The 26,249-nt window shown below is 39.0% G+C and overlaps 1 protein-coding gene across 1 annotated transcript; it reads right to left on the bottom strand.

Moving 5' to 3' along the window:
• Positions 1-6,003: 6,003 nt before the first annotated feature.
• Positions 6,004-25,263, bottom strand: wasf3a (WASP family member 3a). Its single transcript, XM_079420313.1, has 9 exons — positions 25,159-25,263; positions 22,085-22,257; positions 21,278-21,412; positions 16,036-16,189; positions 15,826-15,943; positions 14,706-14,887; positions 9,061-9,348; positions 7,746-8,053; positions 6,004-6,983 (listed from the first exon to the last, which is right to left on the bottom strand). The coding sequence occupies exons 2-9, from the start codon at positions 22,215-22,217 to the stop codon at positions 6,826-6,828; spliced, it is 1,476 nt and encodes a 491-aa protein (XP_079276439.1). The 5' UTR covers positions 22,218-22,257; positions 25,159-25,263; the 3' UTR covers positions 6,004-6,825.
• Between the last annotated feature and the right edge of the window lie 986 nt (positions 25,264-26,249).

Below are 26,249 nucleotides of genomic sequence, written 5' to 3'. Positions count from 1 at the left end.
GAGTGAGTTCACCTGTATGGTAACACACATAAGTTGGTATTTTGATGCCTATTACAAGGAGACAATTGGCACTTGGCACATACCACTGCTTTTTTTCTTAACACCATCTCCCAACATCCCACCCTCCCCAACTCCCCACAGTAAAGAGCTATTTCACATTGTCAATGTATAAACAAAACCGAGGACAGGCATTCCATGAGATCCTTTTTGACTCCCCACTGGTGAAGACGTCCCTTACAGTAGGAGCTTCTGTGTGTGGATAGGATAGGGAATGGGCAGTGCTGCCAGAAACATAGGACTTGCTTTATCTCTAAATTGTTCCTGCACCCGAGTTCAACTTTAATGCAAACTTGATACAAGAACAGGACAATAGGATGCGCTCTATAAAACCGATGCTCTGCTGAATAAACTGACAGATGGCCACAATTAAGTACAGTCCTACACTGAGGAGGCATTTCATGGGGCGGAGGGGAGGACATGTCTCGCATCCCCACGTGTTTTGCCTCAAGAGCAGTGCTAGTGCTCAGAAGCAAAGATTCCTTGCACTCCCTGCGAACAAAATGTGGGAAAACAAAATGTCAGATCTGATCTGTCAAGTCTTTAAGCCCTCTTCTTCTGTCTGTCTCTCGGTATTGTACTGCTGTATTGGTATAGGGATTAAGCGGAGTAGTAAAACAGTGATTTAATGAACTTTGCATGGCAGCATGCCGCACTTCAACCACTATCACAAATAAGCAGGGCCAGTGGGAGATCGCTATGGGAATGTTTCTGAGCCATATGGAAACAGGGGAAAGGGCTTTTTGTGGGTTTTTAATTCCACAAAAAAAAAAAAAAAAAAAGTTGGATGATGGAAATTGTAGTCCGTGGGTGAAGAGCAACAGTAGTGTGGTGCAAGAGTCAATATGATGGAAGGGCGACCCCTGATGGTGAGCGTACGGAAGACCATGAACCGGACTTGTGACAGAGAAAGAGATGGCCTCCTCGGCCGGTTCAGAACAGGATAAAATTTCATAAGTGGCCTCTGTAGCCACGACAGGACAGGCCGAGAATTCAGGGACAGCCCTTTTGGCTGCGACGGGACAGGCAAAGAGTTCACAGTTGGTCTCCATAGACGTGACAGGACAGAACGAGGATTCACAAACGGTCTCCATAGCCGTGACAGGACAGGAGTTCAGGGACAGCCCTTTTGGCAGCGACAGGACAGGCAAAGAGTTCACAGTTGGTCTCCATAGACGTGACAGGACAGAACGAGGATTCACAAACGGTCTCCATAGCCGTGACAGGACAGGAGTTCAGGGACAGCCCTTTTGGCAGCGACAGGACAGGCAAAGAGTTCACAGTCGGTCTCCATAGCCGTGACAGGGCAGGACAAGGATTCATATACAGCCTCCATAGCCGTGACAGGGCAGGACAAGGATTCATATACAGCCTCCATAGCCGTGACAGGGCAGGACAGGAGTTCAGGGACAACCCTTTTGGCTGTGACAGGACAGACAAAGAGTTGGTGAGTGGATACCTCTGACACTTCCGAAGGTTCTGCAGTGGTAACCGTCTCCTTGACCGCGACATGACAGGCTGAAAGTACATTGCTGGGCGCCACCACCATAAAAGAAGCTGAAGCGAGCACCGCCGCTTCAGGAGGTTCTGTGGCGAGAACGTGACGAGACTCTGGCAGATCAGCGGAGACATGATGAGACTGACGACCAATGGTGACTTGACTAGACTCACGAAGATTATCCATAAATTGACTTGGCTCTTTAAGATCAACTGTGAATTGACTTGGCTCATGACTGGCAGCAATGGTATGACAGGGTGTTGTTGTGTCCGCCATCTTGCGATCAGGTTCTGCTATTGTCGCCATTTTGTGAGCGCACTCTGATGCAGCCACCATTTCAGTCAAATGGAGAGCCAACACACAACAGAGCATAGTCCAAAAACTGACTTAGTGAAGAACGTGGACCCTCACAGATAAGTTTTGACTTTAGTGGCTGATTACTGCTGTCCGAAAAAATAAATAAAAAAAAAAACATCATCTGGGAAATCAGAATAATTAGCAACGTCTAGATATTCTTGAATAAAGGCCTCAAGTGATCGCATACCCTGCTTGAGGGCTAATAATAGTCATGCAGTGCACATACCTGGCCAGTATTGTTCATGAAAGCCGCTGGATCCTTGGGTGGCTGAGTATTCTGTAACGGGGTGAACGAGATGAGACATGCGGATCCATTTGCAAGCTTTTATTAATAAACAGTCAAATAACAGGCAGGGTCAAATCACCAGCAAACGAGTATAGCACGGGCAAGACACAAGAGTAATCCTAGGGCATGCGTGGGTCCTCGATCGGCGAACAATATCCAGAGGGCTTGAGAAGAGGGGTAGTCCGATAATCTGAGCAATAATCCAAACGAGGTACACGCAGAGTGAGACAAGGTGAGACAAGGATAAATCCACAATACAAGGGCGGGAAACAGGAAACGAGACTATAAACAAAACAAACTAAACTTAGACTTACAAAACACAGAATGGCTCGGTAAGGCAGCTAACACTAGGAGAGTGTTATACGCAGAACCAGACTCAGGGCTATGCATGCACACAGAAGGCTCGGTAAGGCAGCTAACACTAGGAGAGTGTTATATGCACAACAATACTCGGCAAAGACAGAGAGGAAGTTCAAGGCTTATAAAGCATGTGCAATCAGCTGTGTGATCAGAGCAATGTGAGATTGGTGACAGCTGTGTGTCGTCAGTGCAATGGATGATGGGAATTATAGTCCGTGGGTGAAGAGCAACAGTAGTGTGGTGCAAGAGTCAATATGATGGAAGGCTGACCTCTGATGGTGAGTGTACGGAAGACCATGAACTGGATTCGTGACAACCGCATCATTCAATCTAAATAGCTAGATTTAGAGTTGCTTGATTCAGTTTGTATAATTGAATTCTCCTCTCAAGGATTAACAAATATTCTTTCAAGACATTTAATGAACAAATTATTTTCTTCTTTTGTTAATGTGAGGGACTATTAAAAAATATATATAAAAAAAAAAAAAAAAAAACTTGAACACAAGCGACATGTAAAAAAATTTGCTTACAAGATGCAAGACTCTTTTCAAATACATGCATAAAATGTCACAAAGCTTCCATCGTACCCAGATGTACAACACCAAAAATATGTGAAGTATGTGACATGTCTAGAATTGTGAAAAAGTTTAGCACTAATGCCACTATTGTGGTCTGTTAACTTGTCCCATTCATGAGCCATACAAAGCACCCGACAGTGGGTTTGAATCATTAAAAGGTTGTAATCCCCCTCCACTGTGTTCAGACAACGCTACGTTTTTAGGTCTTAAATCAGCAAGATCTTCAATAGGCAATATCTACAATGCATTTCCTGACCTCTTCTTGTGTCATTTTAACAACCATACATTAGTCCTTAACTAAGTGAAGTGAACTGAGGCGAAGTGAAAAATTAAGCTAGTCTCTTCAAAAAAGATTTTTAGTTTTTATTTATTATTATCATTATTTTAAAGATATACTAAGCTCTACCTAGAGTCCTATACCATTTCTGTCAGGGTTGAGTGAAGGGATAGAGCAAGGACTCAATTGCTGGAGGAAAATAGGCTTTTATTAATTAAAAAATAAAATAACAAGGCAAGGCAGGACAGGACTTCACAAGGGTAAGGTCGACGACGAACCGGCACAGGACTTCTTTTAGTTTAATGGCGGATCGCAAACCAGCACTTATAGGTGCATACCGCCACCTACTGTACAGGAGTGTGTAACATCAGAGTTTTTTATGCTTTAGTTAAATAATAATAATAATAATAATAATAAAACTATATATTCTTCATTTCTTTTCCTCCTCTTCTTTCCCTTTCCCCTATCTTTCCCTTTTCCTCCCTTCGAATTATAACCTATCTATATTTTCTGATCTAATTAGAAAAAAGAAATAAAGCCTTAAAGCAATCCCTTATTTTCTCATTCCTTCCTAAAATCCCTTCCAAATTCCATCCACGTTTTAATCCATATATTTTGTCACGTAAAATTATCCTCTCTGCCCTATATTTATTACACCACAAAATGACATGCTCAACATTTTCTGGTACGTTACAACCGTCACATTTATCAGAAACGCATTTTGTCATTAAATACAAAGTTGACTTTAATCCTGTGTGTCCAAATCTTAACCTTGCAAGAATCACTTCCTCTTTTCTGCGCTTCCCTTTAAATGTTTCCACCGTGATTGATTTTTGTATGTTATAATAGTGTCTCCCTTTATTATCTGTGTCCCACTTCTTCTGCCATAAATCCCTCACTGCCTTTTTGATTAATGATTTGGCTTCACCTTTTCCAAATGGAACTTTCATAATTTCATTCTCATTTAATTTCACCGCTCTCTTTGCAATCTCATCTGCCTTCTCATTACCCTCTACACCAACATTAGCAGGAACCCAACAAAACTGTACATCAGTTCCAGCTCTTTGTATTCTTAACATTATTGTAAATATTTCCAACAATAAATCATCTCTAGATGTTTCTTTGGAGTTCAAGCTACTAAGAGCTGCAGCAGAGTCTGAACAAATTACAACTCTCTCAGGCCTTACCTCTTCTATCCATTGTAATCCTAGGATTATGGCAACAATTTCAGATGTGAATACGGATACTCCATCAGTAATTATTTTATTTATTTCAACATTAAACTCAGGTATATATACTCCTGCTCCTACATGCTCACTTCCTGAGTTTTTACATCCGTCAGTAAAAATTGTCATGTAATTATAATAATTCATTTTCACATAATTATTAACCAAATATCCAACATTATCCTCATTCCTTTCAGCCCATTCTCTCTTCTGTTCTATAAGATGAAAGTTTACCTTGGGCACTGGGAGTATCCATGGAGAAACATTACCCCATACAGTGTTTGGTCCACATCCTACCCTGTTTAGCCGGCACAGGACTGCAAACACAAGGAGATTATAAAGGGAGCAAATGAGGAGGGTAATGAGGTAACAGGTGGGGCAAATTAACCAATAATCAGGAAACAAGGTGGGTGGGGTCAAGACAATTGACATGAGAGCACATGGCACATAGAACTAAACAAGACCAACCATGTGCTCAAACAAAACAGAAACACAAGCACATGGCCAGCAAAACAAATCACTAGCCATGTGCAAAACAGGACAGGAACATGCAGCTAATGAGAAGACTCATAAGCCGCGTGTTCACAAAAAACAAACATGAAAGCACACCGCCAGTGAAAAACACCAGCTGCGTGCAACAGAGCAAAACAAAACGAGAAAAAGCACGCGGCCGAAACCGAACCGCGTGCCGAACACAACACACACACACAGAGGACAGAGGAGCGCACGGCCCGAGGGAACTCGAAATCGCACGTTCCCCAGCAAGAACAAACCTGGAGCGTGAGTGTCCGAACCCCGACACGAAACCAGAACGGAGTCTGAACAAGACAGGAGTGCCGGGATCCGAACACCATGCCCCAACATGAAACAGAGCACGCAGACAAGAGAAAACAAGACAAGAAGGGAGTGTCAGGGCTCCGTCACAAAACCATGAATAAAGTAGACCGAAGTGACAGAACCCTGACAATTTCATGTAGACAACTAAAATCATATCAGTCTCTTAAGAATTATAAGAATAACTTAAGAACTTGACTTCTTGAAGTCAAGGTATCAAACAAGTCACATGAATAAACCAAGATTTACAATACAATTAGAGCTGTCAAAGTTAACATATTAACAGCTGAATGCAATAGTCTAATAGTACAACAGCTTATCACTGTGGTAGTGCCCTAAAATGGAAAACTATGTACCTTATCTATCTCTAAAAAGTGCATATTAGTACCTTAGATTATATATAATAATATATAACTGCACTTTCTTATTCTTAGTTATTTAACTACATCAGCTAATGAATCTGAGCATCATACATAGTGTTTGTTATAGTGTCACTTATAACGACAGACAGTAATATATATATTTTTTTTCAGTTTAGCCATTTATTAATATTAATTCTTTATCATTTTCTGTCCTGAAGTTGTTGTTTTTTAAATTCTTTCTAGAATTCTTAAATTTAGAAAGTCTATATCTGGTGGTCAGCAGTGTTACAGCCAGTTATTAGCCCAAGAGATTTAAATTTGTAATCACTCAATAAACATTTCACTTTATGAGAGAGAAGTTAATCTGCAATTCTATAACACTTTACGAAGACATTATAATAGTATTAAATTCTGTCATATTCTGCTTAAATTCTGTCATGCTCTGAATTCATTTGTTAATCACTCTGAAAAAAATATTTCTTTAACTGCAATAAAATGCCATGGAATTTGGATGGAGAGAGAGCAACAATTATTCACACAGGATTTTTTCACAATTATTTCTTGGTACAAGCTGAGGAAAAAAGGTAATAGAAAAATAAAGCAATAAATAAACATATATTACATTAGCAGACAATACTGCAGCAACACCCTTGCAGATCACATTCATTTCTTACAATACATGATTTCTTACTCTCTAGATTTTTAATTGATAAATTCTGAATTTTCTGTACAGATGGTTTGCAAATTTGAACAGAAAGTCTTTTCAAATGAACGCTTTAAACATCTCCTTTCTGTAACTTGGAGATTTGTCTAGTTTGAGTGCATAAGGGACTGCTTTAGTTTCTTAAGATCTATATTACATAAACATTCTTTGAGAAATTGACATCATTCTCAATGATCAACTATATGTAGGTATCTGAAGGTGAATGTACTTTCATACTTATGAGGAAGGTCTCTATCTACCATACTCTTATGTGTGGTTGACTATAATCAGTCAGACCATTCATTCTCATCAAGTTCTGAGTCGTCTTCAGAGTCGCTATATTCCACTGCAATGCGGCGAGAAAGTATAGTAGCCACATCGTTCCCTACCGGCTCTCTTTTAGCCTGCTGTTCTTGTTGCTCCTGTACTTTCTTTAGTTGAATACCTGTACACAAAAACACACATGTGAACACAAATAACACAAAATGCATGTTTTGTGCAGTCATTTGACACTCCTCAATCTTAACATATATAGCAGCTGTTGAGATTTGACTAAACCACAAAAACAACAATTATTTAAATGAATTATATGACTTTATATCAATTATATCAACATAGACACATAGGCAAACTTTTGACATGTTGTCTCTAACATACTAAAGTACATGTGAAGTACTTAACTATAATTTAACTGGAATGTGTTATTTGATATTACATTTAAAGTTAATATTTTTTTAAATGTACTAAATTGCAACTTCATTATTATAAATATGTAATTACAAATATATTTAAATACACGTCAAGTATCATTAATAATGAACTATATTTTAGTGTACCTTAAATATTTTCAATACATTTAGCAGCAAAGACAAAATAAGTAATTATGAAATTACATATAAAGATGTAATTATGCTCTATTTGAGTTCGTCCAAAAACACTCGAAAGTTCAGCTAATTTCATTTAATATATTTCATTTACACAATAATACATTTTCAGATTAACACATAACTAAGTGTCCAAAAACATTACATTCAGTTCACACTTAAAATACGTTATTTCCATAATAACTACTCATTTTAAAAGTATGCTGAAGTGTACTTCTTTTTTTACAAGAGTGCACTGTACTGTGGTCATGTTAAAGTATGCCTCCACGGACAAAACTCTCCTGTTGATGTATACAAAATATGCACAAACACACTCCACTGACCCATGCGTATTGCTGAGAGCAGGTCACTGCGAGCGTCTGTGACAGGCTGCAGAGTTAGTCTCCGCCCCTCTCCATGTGCTACAGGATGAGGAGGTACGTGAGGTGCTGGAGGAGGAGGTGGACCTTCAGGAGGTGATGCTAAAACAGGTCCGGGAGGTGGCACAGGTGGAAAAGGATACTGTAAGGCTGATGTGATCGGTCCAGAATGAGGAGTAGCTGGAGGTGAGGCAAAAGCCGTTTGTGCAGATGGAATGACGAGACCCACTGGAGGGGGCGGGGGGCCTGAACTGGCATAGTACTCCATCAAACTATAAGAGAGAAAGAGAGAGCATGAGAAACGTAGTTTTTGAAACCTCTCCAAGTAACCTCTACATGCAGCAGCATACATGGTCACCAGCATATACTTTGTTTTGGATACAGGCTTTTTACTATTGGCATGACTTCATAATAAGAACTTGTGTTAAATAGTATCAAGTACCTATTATTTGACAAAACTTAAGTTTCCAGACTAACTTAAGATCCTGCTCCATATTCTTTTTAAGATCTGTAACGGACAAGGTGGCTCTTAATAATTATGAACATGGGCAAGTATTGTTGTGGGCAATACTTGGGAATTTTGTTCAAAGCCTATTTCACACTAGACACACGCAAGCAGTGCATCTTTTTTGTATGCCCATGTTAACAGGTTAGGGGTACTTATTAGGGAAATAATATACTTTAAAAGAAGAATAAACTTATTTTCAGATATATAATAGCATGTTAATTGCAATCTAATGAAAATGTATTATAGTTTATATTTAATGCAATTAGCTGAACTTTAGAGTGCTATTTTGAGCCACTTAAGTACATCTGGTACATGGTTAAAGTATACAGTCGAATGTACTGATGATATTTGTGCTAAACTAAAATATACTTTAATTGCCATTTCTATTGAAACTTGTATGTCATGTATTTAAATGTATTTGTTGTTGCAGTTTACTACATTTAAATAAATTGAGAAATATCAAATAACCCACTAAAGTTAAAATTGTTTTATATACTTTAATTATAATGTAAATGTTCTGTAGTATATTAGTCATCATTTAATCACAACAAAAATGATTACTAAAACAGAATTGTTTAATGATTTAAAGTATAGGCTATATATATATATATATAGTTTAAATTGTAGACTAATTTTATCATATGCTTCTATGGTGCGTGTGTGAGGTGGGACACTATAGCATCAAAGCAGTCTATCAGCATTCTGATACATTTTTCAACACAAAACTACAATATCTCTTTTTTTTTAAGAGTCCCACATGTTTGCTGTTACCTATAGTCTGTTGGAGGAAGCGTGATGATTCCATTGACTCCATTTTCAGGGGGTGGGTACTGTGGAGGTGTTGGATGTGTTCGAGCGAGTACACCCACTCTGTAACAAACATCAGCACCCACCCCCACTCCCACAGGCCCTCCAATGCTGTGGTACTCATGCTCTACCCCTCCATTTGCACTAGATGATGCTGTCTCCACAGGCATGAAGGGATGCGGCTGTGCATGAACATGGCTAGCCCGTGCTTGAGCGTGACATGCTTGGACTGGGTAGTTGTTTGGATGTGGTCTGGTGAAAAGATGATAAATGCAATACATTGCAATAAAGATTTTTCATTAACTGAACCATAAGAAATGTGTATATATTGAATTAATTTAAAATAATGATAAAATAATACAAATATGAACTACTGATCAAAAGTTTGGAATAACTATGAAAATTATGTTATGTATTTTTGCTCATGATGGATTTATTTTAACAAAAGATATTTTATTTTTAACCATTTTGAGGAATTCTGTGAACGCAAATATTTACACAGTTAAATGAATAAAAGGTACCCTATAAACAGAATTTGTGAATCTTGCTGTAGACAATTTCTTCTTCTTCTGCTTGATACACACACTGCAATATTTCATAAAAATAAGAACTGTCAATTTTTATTTCATTGTAACTTTAAACAACTTGCCTTGTGTCCTTGTGCATATCATGCCAGTGTGTATTTTGCATTGTGTGCCAGTGCATGTTAATGTTTGCATTGCATTGTCCCTTTCACTTTATTTTAGTGCATTAGTGTAACCATTATTATTTTTACAAAGGCAAGTTTATTTATATAGCACATTTCATACACAGTGGTAATTCAAAGTGCTTTACATAAAAGAAAGTGAAATAGTCAATAAAAATAATAATCACAGAAATAAAAACAGGGAATTAAATAATAATAATAACAATAAAAACAAGGAATTTTAAAATGATATGGAAATTGATTTAAAATTGTATTAAAACAGTTAAGAATAGAAAATGATTACATAAAATACAGTGCAGTCAGTTCGGACGTAGCACAGTGCTCATTCAACAAATGCACAGTTAAACAGATAAGTTTTGAGTCTGGATTTAAATGTGGCTAATGTTTTAGCACAGCTGATCTCTTCTGGAAGCTGGTTCCAACTGTGGGCAGCATAATAGCTAAAAGTGGACACCCCTTGTTTTGTGTGAACCCTTGGTGTTTCTAACTGACTCGATCCTACTGATCTGAGTGGTCTGTTAGGTTTATATTCAGTGAGCATATCTGCAATGTATTTAGGTCCTAGGCCATTGAGTGACTTATAAATAAGTAAAAGTACTTTAAAATCAATCCTAAATGTAACTGGAAGCCAGTGTAAGGACCTGAGGACTGGTGTAATATGCTCAAATTTTCTGGTGCAAGTCAGAATCCTGGAAGCAGTGTTCTGGATGAGCTGCAGCTGTCTAATGGTCTTCTTTGGAAGGCCGGTGAGGCGACCATTACAATAATCCACCCTGCTGTTGATAAAGGCATGAACAAGTTTCTCCAAGTATTGACTGGAAATAAAACATTTAATTCTTGCAATGTTTTTGAGATGATAGTATGCTGATTTAGTTACTGCTTTGACATGACTACTAAAACTAAGGTCTGACTCCAGAATCACCCCAAGATTTTTGACTTGATTTTAAGTTGTTTGACCCCTAGAGTCAAGGTATGCATTCACCTTAAGAACTTCAACTTTGTTTACAAATGCAAGGACTTCAGTTTTCTCCTTGTTTAACTGAAGAAAGTTTTGGCACATCCAACTGTTAATTTGATCAATGCATTGGCAGAGGGAGTCAATGGGGCTATAATCATTTGGAGATAAGACTAGGTAAATGTGAGTATCATCAGCATAGCTGTGATAGGAAATTTGGTTCTTCCTCATTATCTGACTTAGTGGGAGCATATGCAGGCTAAACAAGAGCGGTGCAAGAATTGAGCCTTGTGGGACTCTGCATGTCATGGCCGTCCACTTAGACTTATGCTCTCCTATACTTACATAATAACATCTCCCTTCTAAGAATGACCTGAACCATTTGAGTGCCATCCCAGAAAGCCCGACCCAGTTATCCAGTCTTTCTAGAAGTATGTTATGATCGACAGTGTCAAATGCAGCACTAATATCTAATAGTACCAGCACTGATATTTTTCCGGAATCAGAATTTAAGCAAATATCATTTATTATCTTAATGAGTGCTGTCTCTGTGCAGTGATGCGCTCGGAAACCAGATTGAAAATTGTCCAGGTATCCATTTGAGTTTAAGTAGTTGTTCAGCTGATTAAAAACTGCCTTTTCAATAATCTTACCTATGAAAGGAAGATTTGATATTGGTCTATAGTTGCTCAACATGGTGTTATCAAGATTGCACTTTTTCAGAAGGGGCTTAACAACTGCTGTTTTAAGGGAGGTTGGAAAAGTCCCAGAAAGAAGTGAGGCATTCACGACTTCTAAGAGATCAGCTTCTAAACAGTTAAGCACACTTTTGAAAAAAGATGTGGGAAGTGAGTCAAGATAGCAGGTTGACGATTTAAGGTGCTGTACTATTTCTTCCAAAATTTTGCTATCAATTGCTTTAGAAACAGACATAGTTACTTCTTTTTTAAATTGTGGTCGAATCTGTGTGACCTCTGCATAACTTGAGGATGTGCCAATCTCCTTTCTGATATTATTGATCTTCTCAGAAAAGAAGGAAGCAAACTCATTGCATTTGCTGTCATAGAGCATTTCACTGGGAATCTGACTTGGGGGGTTTGTCAGTCTCTCCACAGTATAGCAAAAAGAGTGTGATTGTTGTTTAAGTTACTGTTTATAAGGTTTGAGAATGTCTGTCTAGCTGTGGCTAGTTCCGCATTGAAAGCATGAAGGCTGTCTTTATAGATGCTATAGTGAATTTCGTCTTACTGCCAGTGCAACTACTCACCCCATAATCCTCTGTTTCAGTCTCCGCCCTTGTCGACTCGGGCTCCTCGGGGAACTTCATATCTCAAGCCCTCCTAACCAGGCTCAACCTACCTCGTAAGCGGCAGCCCCGGGAGCTCCGAGTCGAAACCATTCAAGGAAAGCCGCTTGGGCGTGGAAGGGTTAATTATCGAGCTCCCTCTCTGAAGCTATGAATCGGATGTCTGCATGAAGAAACCATCTCGTGTCTGGTACTGGAGGGACCCACTGTGGATATCATCCTGGGACGCCCCTGGCTCAATCAACATTCTCCAGTGGTCAGATGGGATCCTTGTGAAGTCACTCGCTGGAGTGAGACCTGTTTCCAGAACTGTCTGTCCTCGATTCCTAAGCCACTCAAGAAATCCTCGCAAATCCAAGTGTGTTCCACCCTCGTTGAAAGCCCTGAGCCTCAGGTGAAGTGTACGATCCCATCTGACTACCAGGCGTTCCAGGATGTGTTCAGCAAGCAGGCAGCCACCCGCCCTCCACCGTATCGGCCATGGGACTGTGCCATCGATCTGCTGCCTGGAGCTAAACTCCCCAAGGGTAGAGTTTATCCCTTGTCCATCCCGGAGCGCAAGGCAATGGAGGATTGCATCAAGGAGGCTCTCCAACAGGGATTCATCCGGCCATCTACATCACCTGTCTCCTTCTTCTTTGTGGGCAAAAAGGACGGAGGCTTGAGGCCATGTATTGATTACCGAACCCTGAACTCACAGATAGTAAAGCAGCCATATCTACTTCCCCTGTATCCAGATGGACCAGGGGAAGGTTAATGCCATATCGGGAGTGGCCACTTCCACAGTCAGCGATTCCTAGGATTTGCCAACTTCTATTGACGTTTCATCCACCTGTTCAGTCGGCTCACAGCGCCTCTCACCTCCATGCTGCGTGGCAAGCCCAAGTCTCTGTCCTGGAGCCCCGATGCCCACGAAGCCTTCCAGAAACTCAAATAAGTGTTCAGCACAGCCCCCATCCTTCGTCACCCAGATCCTCACGTCCCCTTTGTATTCGAGGTAGACGCCTCGACCACCAGCGTCAGGCCCATGCTGTCTCAGTACCACGGTGAGCCTCCCCGCCTCCATCTTCGGTCATACTGCTCAGACGATCAGCACAGCTGGAGCTGATTCCTCCCCTGGGCCGAGTATGCCCAGAACTCCATCCGACAATCCACCACCGGCCTTACACCATTTCAATGCATACTCAGTTACCAGCCCCCGCTCTTCCCCTGGATGGAGGTTCCAGCTGTGGACTACTGGTTCCGAGAGAGCGAGAGGGTATGGGACTCAGCACACATCCATCTCCAGCAGGCAGTGCGGAGGCACAAATTCTTCGCAGACGTCCGTCGGTCAGGCCTCCCTCGATACCAGCCAGGCAGTCGGGTCTGGCTTTCGACCCGGGACCTCCGCCTGCCATGCAAGAAGCTGAGTCCCCGCTACATAGGTCCCTTTCCGATACAGAGGCAGGTCAATGAAGTCACGTATCAGCTCCAACTCCCGGCAAGGTACAGAATCCATCCCACATTACATGTCTCACTCCTGAAACCTTTCTCCTCTTCCACCACAGGATGCACCGAACTGGACGCACCTCCTCCCCCTGAGGTTTTGGAAGAGGCAGCAGTCTATCAGGTCCGTGACATTCTGGACTCACGGCGGCGGGGCGCCCGGCTCGAGTACCTGGTGGACTCGGAGGGATATGGACCGGAGGAAAGATCCTGGGTGGCCCGGGATGATATCCTTGACCCCTTACTCCTGGAGGAGTTCCATCGGAACCGCCCCAATCGTCCCGCACCCAGAGGCCATGGCCGTCCCCGTTGTCGTGTTAGGGCATCAGGAGCCGCCCCTGGGGGAGGGGGTAATGTCAGGCAATCAGTTCAGTCACCAGTCACCACGTTCACAAGATCACAATCACCTGCCTACTGATTCCCCGCACCTGCTGTACCTCATCAAGCCCGTCTATATCTGCTCACTCTCAACACTCCCTCCTCGTCCGGACTACCGTTCACATACCTGAACCAAGCCAGACCCATTGTACTCACCTGTGTGTTTTCCCTACCTCAGACATTCCTGTTTCTCCACCGCTCCAGTCGTTCCACATGTCTCCTGCAAGAAAGCAAAGGACTGTTATAGCTCAGCCATCTGGATCCAATCTCATTGTGCATTACCCACCTCTCGTTATCTCCTCTGCCTCCTTCAATAAATACCCTTGTTTTGACCACTTACCTCTGTGTCTCCTAGCCTGTGTCGTGACACACTGCAGCTGTCATCTAGCCATGTTTCATTTAGAAACATGAAATCCAGGTTGTTTGTGGTTAATAAATTATTTATCAGAAATAATTTATTTTTTAGTGAGCGACTGTTTAAAAATGCTAACTTGATGGCATTACATTTGGTCTCTACAGCAATCTTAGATTGATGCATTATAGGCCGCAGATTAGATGGGTCAGCCGTATGGCTTGAGAAGGCCTTAGACTTTCTATCATGTGATAAAACAGAAATAGAGGAGGCTACAGGCACACTGAGTATACAAAGCCTGACTACAAAGCCTTTTTTATGGTAATATGATTGTTATTGCACAAATGCTACTTAAAACCACAGACATTTTCTTTAACTAGTATTTTATACCATAAGGGATAATTTTGCGAATTGAGAGCTGACAAACCTGCCATCTGGAGACAGTGAGCCCTCAGACGATACACCCCTGTGAAGTGAATGATAATGACGATGGTCCGGCCGCAGCTCCTTATCAAAAGCCATCATGTTCCATTCTTGTCTGCGGTTATGAGCCTTACGAACCTTTTTCACCTCACGGGGCAATGTACCATCAACACACCGCTTCTGCTCCTGTGTGAAAATGAGTTTATGGAGGAGAGACAGTGAGGACATACTGAAGATAATCTAAGTGATTTGTATGTTAGCGTGAAAAAAACTTTTTCTGAAAGTTACTTCTGAGCATTAAATTTTTCATCTGGCAGAATAGAAACTGTGAATAGGTCAAATAGGCAAAAGTCCTTAAAGCAATAGTTTACCCAAAAATTTAAATTCTCAGGCCATCCAAGATGAAGATAGAATTTGTTTCTTCATAGGAACAGATTTGGAGAAAAATAAAAACTGCGTGTTTGTAAAAAACAAATCCATCATTAAGATGTTTTCACCTTCAAATCATTGCATCCGGCTAAAATATGAGTCCTATAACCATAATATTGCTTTCTCTAGAGAAAAATGTATCTCATAGAAATGATATTTACAGATCGAGCACTGTTTACAAGAGGAATCAGTCAAAACAGTTCTAAACAAGCATGTTTGTTGATTTTGATGTGAGAGGGCAACAAGGAATAAACTTCACTGGAGGAAGTGTTATTATGGATTATGGACTTGTATTTTGGAAAGAAGCGATGGTTTAACGTTAAAATGCCTTGATGGGTTTGTTTCTTACAAACACACAGCTTTTCACTTCACAAGATGCTAACTGATGGACTAGAGTTGTGTGGATTTCTTGTGAATTATTGTGATGTTTTATCAGCTATTTGGACTCTCATTCTGACGGCACCCATTCACTGCAAGAGGATCCATTGGTGAGCAAGTGATGTAATTGAATTTTTTTTCCAAATTTGTTCTGATGAAGAAACAAACTCATCTATATCTTGGACGACTTGGGTATGAGTAAATTTTAATTTCTAGGTGAACTATTCCTTTAAGTCCTTTAATGCAAGCCTAACTACTTTAGCAAGAATGTTACCAGATTTATAGATGAAAAACATTTAAAATAGTAATTATTTTACCCTATGTTTTCTCTTCTCCTTTCTCTTATCCTCTGTGTCTTGAAGCATTTTTTCCTTCCACAAGTCAAAGAAATATGAGGGGTCTGTGTAGAACTTAATTCCATCAATATGGTCATCCCTAGATAAAACAAAAACATATTTATAAACCTATAATGCATCTTAAAAAAGAAGAAGACGAAGAAGAAGAAAAAGAAGAAAGCACACACACACCTGTAGGCAGAGAGTATGTTCAGAGGTGGTGGTTTGTCGCTAGTGTTGTACATCTCTGTGATGGGGTTTGAAATGCTGCTCTTTGTCACCACCTGCTGGTCTTGAACAGTAGAGCTCTTAAAGGCTTTACGCATGTTAATATCCTGGAGTGAAACTGTGACAAAAATAAAAAAGAGATTATTACACAGAGTACTTCAACTATCTCTCCGCACTCCACAGATTTTATTTTTTTTCCAAATTCCCAAACCAACATTTGCAAAAATTCTGCACCTGCTCTATATTATCTTTGAGTTGAATATATTTTGGTTTAACAATTTGTGTTATTGAAGTTCCATTAAACACATTAACCATGTTTAAATCAATTCCACCTTTTCTTTAAAAATGGCGGAAAAAAGAAAATTAACTCTGGGCCTGTCTATCATTTCTGTATCATGCTGCTAATCAGTGGTATTGAGATTGATATTGTTTTGTTGGCCTTACTGTGTCTTTTTTTTTTCCACAATCCCCAGTCAGCAGTCCTGTCACCACAGAACTACATTTCCCAGCATCCCTCCTGGTTCCCATCGTGTACTCACCCTGAATACTTACAGTCTTCTGTCTCTTCAGTTACACCAAGTGATGGGCAAATTAAGCCACATGAAGCACTGAGACGTTCCTCTGACTGTTCAAAACGTTTAGAGTGTCAAAAACAGTGCCATCTGGTGGCTGGTAAAAAATAAAGCAGCAAACAGCCTGTGAAAGAAACCCCCTTGGGCAAAGCACCCATATGAACTGCATTTGGCAAATATTTTATTTTCCTAAAATAATTAGTATTCTTCATATTACTTGTGTGACTGAGTATTTAAAAATATAATTGAAAAAGTCTGACTGAAAACTTAGTTACTTGTAAAGTAAGATCTGTGGGTTCTGTGTGTGGACAGTGTGTGGACTGAAAGTGTGGCTTCATTTGTCATTGATCACATGATTTCTACATTAACAACATCGGCTCGAGGCTTCATCAGGCACACCCATTTATTCTGAACACATTTATTCTCCGATGCCTCTGTTTGAATGTCACATCATTAGTTTACACCACACTCAAAAAAATGATTATCCAACACTGTTCAGTTTATTTTAAAAAATAATTTTCATTTAACACCAATATGTTAAGTTTCCCATTTATACAATTGCATTGTGTTAAACTGACTTGAAACAGTTACGTTTTGGCTCAACTCAATATTTTCATTTTGAAATAACAAATGATTTTACTTGTGTAACTAGGAAGTGGATTTCCCCTCCCCATCATGCTTTGCACAGGGCTGGATAAGCAGAGTAAATCTTGAAATAAAATGTTATTTTAGGCATTTTTTTATTCAGATGATAAAATTGGGAGACTTGTTAATGTTTAATGCTCTTTTATGTTTGTATTTAAAAGAGTTTCTGGTATGTTATTGTTTTGAGGGGTTACCATTGTAGTAAAGTGTAGAGCATGTGCTTGAGTGGAGGACCTCCTAACATGAAGCAAAGTTGTTTTAATAATAAAAAAAACAACTATGGGCATGCCATGGATGAAACAATACCAGCTTATGCTAATGCCTAAAGTTAAGTAAATCCAACAAATCTTTCTTTTTTTTTTTGAGTGTAGAAGGATGTCTGCCTGATAATTTATTTTCCAGTTAAACGTTTTAGTTCAACAAGAATAAAAAAAATAAAATAAAAAAAAATCACTTCAATGTATCAATTTCATTTACACTATATTTGATAAAATTGAGTTGGCCCAACTCAATTACATTTCATCGCATTAATTAGTTTTTTATGAGTTGGGGCTACACATATTTATTGGATGGAAATCCTGCCCTCAATTAAATTGAGTTCATAGAATGAATAATTTTTTTGAGTGCACACAGCACCTGCAAAAAAAGGTATTGTTATTCACCTAGTTAAGTTTCTCAAATCATTATATGAACTTATTTACTTAACCTGCTTGCATCACTTGAATTTCTGACATTCGTGCTAATAAAGACCTGGTTGTACCTCTGTGTTGTCTTCTTCTGTTATTCATTACTGCTACCATAGACATCATATAATTTGACCCAGCAAATTTACTCCTCTCCATTCCACAAGATGGCGGTCCAATTGAAGATTATGTTGAAGAATTTCTTGATTTTTTTCAACTTGGTTCCATGAAATGAGTGAAACTTGAAGACAATCTTCTGAAGCGGATGAGATGAAAATCTTTATCAACAGATGCCGGCATCCAATTACCACCTGTCCTTTGGAGCGCTATATTGATTATGCTCCGTGGCTAAGTAGTTCATCCTTCACTGTGGGAGATGTTACTGTCTGCCATGCGGATAAAACCAGCTGCCCTCCTCACGACAATGCAACGGTCTTCCAATACCATCACAGCAAGTGCTCTGGTTTTTCTTAGGGTGAAAAAAGCTGTCTCAAACAGTGCGGACCTGACAGCAAAGCTATTGGACCCACCAATCTTGTCCGTAAAGTCTCAGTCCTCAGTCTGCTCCAGTTACAGTGAACCAGTAAGTTTATTGGGAGTCTTTATAAGAATTCCCCCCAGACCAAGAGTCCACTCCAGAGTTCAGTCTGGAATCTGTTTGTTTTCCAGAACTCAACCAGGAGCCCATTCAATTTTCCGCACATAGTCAGGAGCTTACACTCATCTCAAAGCTCAGCACAGTATCTGTTCTACTGCCAGAATCTTTAACCAACATGGCCATCAAGTCATGAATGCTATGTCTCCTAAATGTCATGGCCATCATGCGAGTACTTAGCTAGATAAATTCTAAGCCAGCAAGCTGGTTCTAAGCCTAGAGCCAAGGCCCTTCTACCATAATGTGTTTTTGGGCTGCACACTGCTTTCTCACTCGTATCGAAGTGAAGGTGTTCGATCCCAAGTTTCCTGTGTGTCATGAAGTGACCAAGGAGGTCATTCCAGAGTTTCCCATCAATGTTCCTTCATGGCCATGAATGCCACCTTTGAACTCTCTATTTGTGTTTCATTAACTTACTCAGCCGACACTCCAGACGTTGGTAAGCCACCGGCACTCTAGACGCCTGTCTCTCAACCAACATTCCAGACAGTCTCAAGCCAACCAGTTGGTTAATTTCGTCTGTTCGGCTGTGGTGGTCTTCAGCTCCACCTTCGAGATCTTCAGTTCCACCATGGTGATCTCCTGCTCTGATAGATCCACCTGTACCTCCATGGTGGTCTCCAGCTCCACGCCGTGGTGGTTCTCAGCTCTGACTGCTCTGCTGAAGGGGTCTTCAGTCCCGTCTGCTCTGCCCCAGTGCTCTTTAGTGCCATCGGCTCTGCTATGGTGGTCTTTAGTCCTGACTGCTCTGCTATGGTCCTCTGTTCCGTCATGGGGGTCTTCACTCCCGTCAACTCCACCCTGGCTTCTTGCTCGGCCAGCTCTGCCCTATCTCATCCTGTCCTGGTTTCTTCCTCCTTCCACTTCCCAGTGGGACTTATTTTGACACAAGGTTGCACCTTCTGGGAGGTGTGTGTCACAATCCCATCACCACCCCTGTCACCACAGAACTACATTTCTCAGCATCCCTCCAGGTTCCCACCTGCACTCAGTCCGCCATCACCACACCTGCCACCTCATCAAGACACACAAGATACACTCATTCTCCACTTCACCATTGTCTGGTCTCGTTGTTCCCAATGTAAATACTTCCCAGTCTACTCACCTTGTAATACTTACCTGTCATCATCCTGTCTTCAGTTTCCATCAGTCTTCTGTCTCTTCAGTTACACCAGCCAGCACCTGCATTGAAAGGGACTGTTGTTGGCGTTGATAGCCTCATGGTTAGTGCGGTAATACAGCCCAACTGTGCTCACGGTGACCCAAGTTCGATTCCCATTTCGAGGTCCTATACCAATCTTGCTCCCCTCTCTCTACTGAGTGCTTTCCTGTCATCCCTTAATAATGAAGAAATAAAAGAAAGGGACTGTTTTTCACCCAGCTAAGTCATTTACTCACCTGGATGGATCGCTTGAATTTCTGACATTCCTGTTAATAAAGACCTGGATGTACATTACCTCTGTGTCATCTTCTTCTGTTATTGTGACTCATTTAAAAATATATAACTAACAATGTACTGTATGGGGTATGTTGTTGCTTACCACTGACCATTTTTAACCATCAACGATTTATATGCGCAGTTCAAGGGTAATGGTACAAACTTCATTAAAACTTAAGGAAATAACATACATGGAAATAAATAGTTCAGCAAAGAGGCTTTATTGTAGGAATTCTAGGAATGTGAAATGAAAAGACCGTATGATGAAAAAAAATATACCAAAGAAAGGGGATGCATTTTGACCCGCATTCCTTATGCATGTTAAGTTTAGCCTGGAATATCCTGTAACGCTTTAGAATACTGGTCCATCGTCAATGAATAACTATACAGGAACAAATGACTAATGCATTGTTAACTTTTACTATTTTATGAACTTGACTACTATTACCTAACAAGAAACTATTATTGATGTGATGATATGATTATAATTGATTATAATGTGACGATAAGGGTAATGATAATTCTTTAGTAATGACTGAAAACATTGTAAGCTTTTGAGGGTTTTGTAAGTTTCTGGTTAGTAATTAATTTTGCTAGATTTGGAAACACTTAAATTATTATTAGTGGGTTACCGTGATCTTCACTTTAGAATACTGATCCAAATAATTAGTCATTTCTTCAGAACGACGTAGTAACACTTGAGTCATTACTATCCAAAACCTTACATATATCTCAAAAGCTTACAGTGACGTCAGACAATTTTAGGGAGTTGTCATGCTTTTCACTTTAGAATACTGATCCAAGTAATTAGCAGTTCCTTCTGAAGAAGTTGGTAATACTTGAGTCATTACTATCGGGTTACCATGACCTTCACTTTAGAATTAATTATACATTATGCATTATTCATATTAATTATGAATCTGTATACAGTAGTTCTTAGGGAGGTATGAAAAAATAGTAGTTACTGATTATTAGCTAATAGTGAACTACCACATTCGACTAAGCACTATTAATTACTAATTCATTAATCATTAAGTTTCTTGTTAAACACTAGTACTTACTAGAGTGCTAATATTACGTTACTCATGTGTTCTTGTGTAGTTATTCATTAATGATGGAACAGTATTCTAAAGTGTTACCGAATATCCTGTTAAATATGCATCCCATGTCTGGTAAAGTGCATGTGATCTTTGACTTTTGACCTTTGACTGACCTTCCTCCACACTAGAGTCCAACTGAGTGACCTTGATTGCAAGACGATCAATGTGGTCCTGTAGAGAATTAGCACGTAGGTAGAATGTATTGGCTTCATTAAAGAGCTCACCAAACACATCTTCTGCATGTTTACCTGTAGTAGATGAGAAAGAAAGACTGAGGGTCAGAGATGACCTTTTAAATAGTCATGTACTGGATTCTTTATCCAAAGCATCTTACAGCACACTCATTAGGACATTCCTCTTAAAGCAAACTGCTCTGCACTCAAGGGCACAATAGTGGTTATTTCTCAGCTTTTATTTACAATCTTCAACTGTTATGTTTACACACTGATCATTTGCATGCTCTAATCTACTGGAGAACGTCAAAGCACACACACACACACACAGGGGTGATATTAACTGCCAATCAATAGATGCGAGTCTTATACATTCACATAAACACAGCATCTTGGACTCATAGAACCCCGCAGAACATTATACTCCTTATCCACATCTGTTGATTGCTCTGTGCTTCATGGGATTAAGCTTTAGATCATTTGCTGGGGAGCCAGTGAACAAAAAAGCATTGTTATCCCATCTCATTTATTCAATTGATTTATAGTGTATTTGTGTAAAACAGAAGTGAATGCATATAGGTTCAAATAAATTATGAATTAAACTGAAATGTTAAGTGTTCTTAAATATCAGGTTGCACTTTTTTTTTAATCTCTGAATTTATCATAACATTTACTTGCCCAGTATTTATTCTGGTTTAAAAATATTTGTATTTTTTTGTTAAACTAATATAATAAAATAGATCTTACTGAGGCTGCTAAGTTGGCGTATGATGGCAGAGAGACTGTTGTTGGTCACACACTCCAGCTCATTGCTGATGGTCTCAGGTAAAGCTCCTCTACACAGGTGCCTGGACTCGATGTTTCTCTTCACCAGTGGCATGACTTCACCTCAACACATGTATACAAAGAAACCTCAACACCTGTAAGGACACACAAACAGGATGACAATTAGACCAAATATACTCACACCATCCATCGCACATCTTTCTCCATGTCACATTACACTATCAGACTAATAGGCTAAATATTTACACTACAAATTGGAAGTCCTATTAAAAATCTGTTATATAAATTATATTAACTTGGCTTATATTAAGAACCTATTAATACAAGGCAATGATCATTACATAAAATCATGGGTTCAGCTGTTAAGAGGACAACCATGAAGACAATAGGACCATGAAAAAGAGGAGGAACAACATCTATTATGGAACTATAGACATTCCACCAGCACACACAAATATCCCAAATTCTTTGTTTTACTTTTGTTTTATTAAAACCTAACAAATACCCTTTGTCAAATGTTTTGCTTAATAAGCGTGCTGTCTTAATGCATACTTAAATATTTGCACAAGTGGCTGAAGTGTCCAATATTTTGGTGGTCACTGTATGGTTTTCTTATCAAAATGCTCTTTTGCTAGGTTCATACGTGGTCATGAATAAAATTTGTGTTTTGTTTATTTTAATGAAATAGTATGTAACTGTTATATGTCTGGTTTTCTGTTTCCTAGTTTTCCCCATTCTGTTTAATTGGTCATTCAGTTCACCTGTTGTCTTAATTATCTCATTAGTCTCCTTTGTTTGGTTCATGCTTTATAAGTCCTCAGTTCTCCCTTAGTCTTCGTCCGTTCTGGTCTATGTAAGTCGATATTATTGCCTGTTTTTTGGATTTACTTATTAAAATACCTTTTGTTTGATCTCCATCGTCCTCCTGAAATTGTACCTCATCAGCCTTGATGACACTAACTTGATTATGTTATGTAAAATGTTCAATTTTAAATGGCTAAATGGTCAATGGTATATATTAATAGCTAGATTTATTTGTTTACTTGCATACTGCCTACACCTTGTTTATTTCAGAAATAATATACTTAATAATACACTTAAAATTTACTGAAGTGCAGACCAAATGTAATATTTTGAACAATTAATTGTGTTAATTGCAATTAAATCTATTAGTTTATAAATTAGTATGATATATGTATATTATATGCAATATAGTTCGTCTAATTAGATCTTTTTTGACCCAATTAAGGAGGACTTGCTTCTTAAGGAGGATCACAGGGCTGGAGCCTAAATTAAAATGTGCTTTAATGTAATTTCTATTACTTCTCTGCCATCTGTTTAAATATATTAGTAATTAGACATTTGTAATGGTGAAGTTACAGTTTAGTACATTTCAAATATATTCACCTTAAATGTAAAGCTCACTACAGTTAGAATTATAATCAAGTTCAAATCATTATAACGAACACATCAAAATAAGCGTACTTCTTTAAAGCACAACAAATGATTGAGAAGAATGATTTAAAATCTGTTAAAGTAAACATTTAATTTGACATTACGAGGGTTGAGAACCAGAACGGCGTAAGTGACATTTCACCAACATTTTACAGGAGAGCCAAAACAAAAAAATTGACCATAGTTTGATCTGACTTTGTGTACTGATTTCAGTTGTTTATACAAATTTGTACACTCATGGAAGACAGTTCTTTTGCCAGTAGAAAGAGCTCATTAAGAGCTTTTATTTGATGTATACATCTCCATTTCACCAAAAATGTCACTTACGCCCTTCTGGTTCTCACCCCTCGATTATTACAAAGTGCACTTTAAAAGTGTACTTAAGTGTGTTAAAAGTGCACTTAAATGGACAGTTCAACCAACTCACCCCATTGAGTGTGAGTAAATGATGACAATTTTCACATTTGGGTGAATTATCTCTTTAATGGTCTTTTATTCCAGTTATGTTATTTCATAAATATTGCATTATTTGCCAGTAATGTTTAAAAATAAAAGATTCGAAGCACACTATTAGTGCACATTGAGTACAATTAAATGCACTTCTTTTTCACAAAGGATCCCCTATCCTATTAATACGTATATTCTATAAACACCTTTGTAAATCACAGGGTAACTTCAAAGATTCCACGTGTTATGTTCGTTTCATTCTGTGGCCTACAATCCAGAAATGAGTAAGGTAATTTGTCACCAGAAGATTATACAGGGGGAGGTTGGTGTTCCCAGCCTCTCAGGATTAAGTTATTAGAAACACACACACACTGCACTGCTCTCTGGATTACACCGCTATCATCCACATTAACTTCAATGACACATTTAAGAGCACTCGTTCATTTCATAAGTTATTCTTTAATGCATCGAACCAAGAATGTGTGTAGAAATAATTTTCAGGTAAAACTATTAAATCCACCACATCTCTTGTAGCCAAGGGTCACCTTCCTTCAGAACATAACTGTACTGAGGCATGTTTATTTCAATCATGGTTCAAGGTTTCCATTATTGGATATGTGTTATATATAATGCAGGTTTGAAATCACATTATAGCTAAATTTAGGTTTCAGGAGAGGCTAAGAGCAAACATAATTGGTCAGCATCTCTCTGTTAGCTACCAATCAGGCAGGCAGGGTTGTGGAAATGTCCATTAACTCAAATGGAAATCAATGGCTCACTACTCAACAGTGCTCCATTTCACTAGTAAAAGCAGAATATACATTTTCATATTGTACTACATGACACTAATTATCTGTTAATGACTAAACAAATGAGAAGATAATATTTCTAAGGTCTAAATTATTGAAGACCATGCTATATTTGACATAAAATTCTTATTTTTTGAAAAAGGTAATGGTAATAGCATTGAATAAGGAGGAGTGCACTAGACTGCACTGGAGTTGATTATAGGGGACTGTTAATCTACAAATAATCTATATAGACAAATTTAAACAAACGTAAGATTAAATATATTATACTAATGGAGCACTTTACAAAATTCTGAGCATGTATTTTAAAACATTTTCGCTTACCAAACGTGTCTTGAATGCAGATGTAATGTTAGTTGAAACGGTCCGTCTGCTTGCGCTGACATCAGAGCACAGTATTAGGGCGGGATTATTATGTTGATGGGCAGTTCTGAGCGCCAATCGCATTTCAGCATCCGGAACGTTCTTTTGGGATTAAAACTGTGAGAGCCAATGAGATGTGTCCATAATGCTAACGGGAAAGTTTCAGGTGGGATATAAACAGTCGAAGTCAATACACAAATTCTTTCGTTATAAAGTATCTACAACACACTCTAAAATATGTTTTCTTGAAATGTCTTAACTGCTTTGTTATTAATGTTACCATGATTATTGTGGTTATTTTACCAGTCTTAGTGTTTACTTGATTCACTCACTGTTGTTTTATATTTTCCCCTGCAGTAATAGCTGTGATGTTTGCACATACTGGATCTCTGACTCCTCCTCTTCATAATCGCACAGAAGTCCAGATCAATATTTCAATGTCATTCAAATGTAGGGCAGAACGAAATGTTAACATGTCAACAACCACAGCTTGGTGCAATGAACAACCTTTCACAAATATGTTAATACTCCTATAAACAATATAACTTTGATTTTGAAAACAGGGAATATTGTAAAGCTATTGATTGTAAGGGAATTAACCATTAACTGTGATGTACGGTTTCTTGTATGATTCACTTCAAGTCTCCCCTACAATGTTGCAAACTGGAATACTGGACTTGGCCATTCGAGAGCGAACACTTTGTCCTTTATGAACTCAAATTGACCACAGTCTGCCTGTAGATCCTTTGATGGCACTGTGTGGTTTCTGGAGACTTCATCCCCAAACGAGAACGGTTCTTGGAGAAATTGTGGATTTTAACATTTCTTTCCAGCATCATTAAACTCACCAGCCTACTTCTACTTCTATATTGGTGCCATGTAATTCAAATTTATGACCAACCAGGCAGTGTATTGATGTTTATAAAAGGTGTGATCTTTCCTTTTAATGATGTTCTTTAATGTTGAAAATTTATTTCGATTTTAGGCATTTGATACCGTGAAAAATGTAGGGATATACTTTTTCCACACACTTCTATTTCAAAACATGTGGT

This window comes from Barbus barbus (genome assembly GCF_936440315.1).
Source record: "Barbus barbus genome assembly, chromosome: 6".
In the NCBI taxonomy this organism is placed as follows: domain Eukaryota; kingdom Metazoa; phylum Chordata; class Actinopteri; order Cypriniformes; family Cyprinidae; genus Barbus; species Barbus barbus.
Note: the sequence above shows the minus strand (reverse complement) of the source record. Positions and strands in the feature narration are given on the sequence as shown.

Bases quoted from the DNA above. Each gene is read 5' to 3' on its own strand.
- wasf3a (XM_079420313.1), bottom strand. From the start codon at position 22,217: ATGCCACTGGTGAAGAGAAACATCGAGTCCAGGCACCTGTGTAGAGGA. The intron at 14,888-15,825 runs GTAAAATAATTA...ATTTTCACACAG, and splicing joins AGGAGAAGAGAAAACATAGG to GAGCAGAAGCGGTGTGTTGA. The intron at 9,349-14,705 runs GTTTGTCAGCTC...TCTTTTCACCAG, and splicing joins TCACTGTCTCCAGATGGCAG to ACCACATCCAAACAACTACC.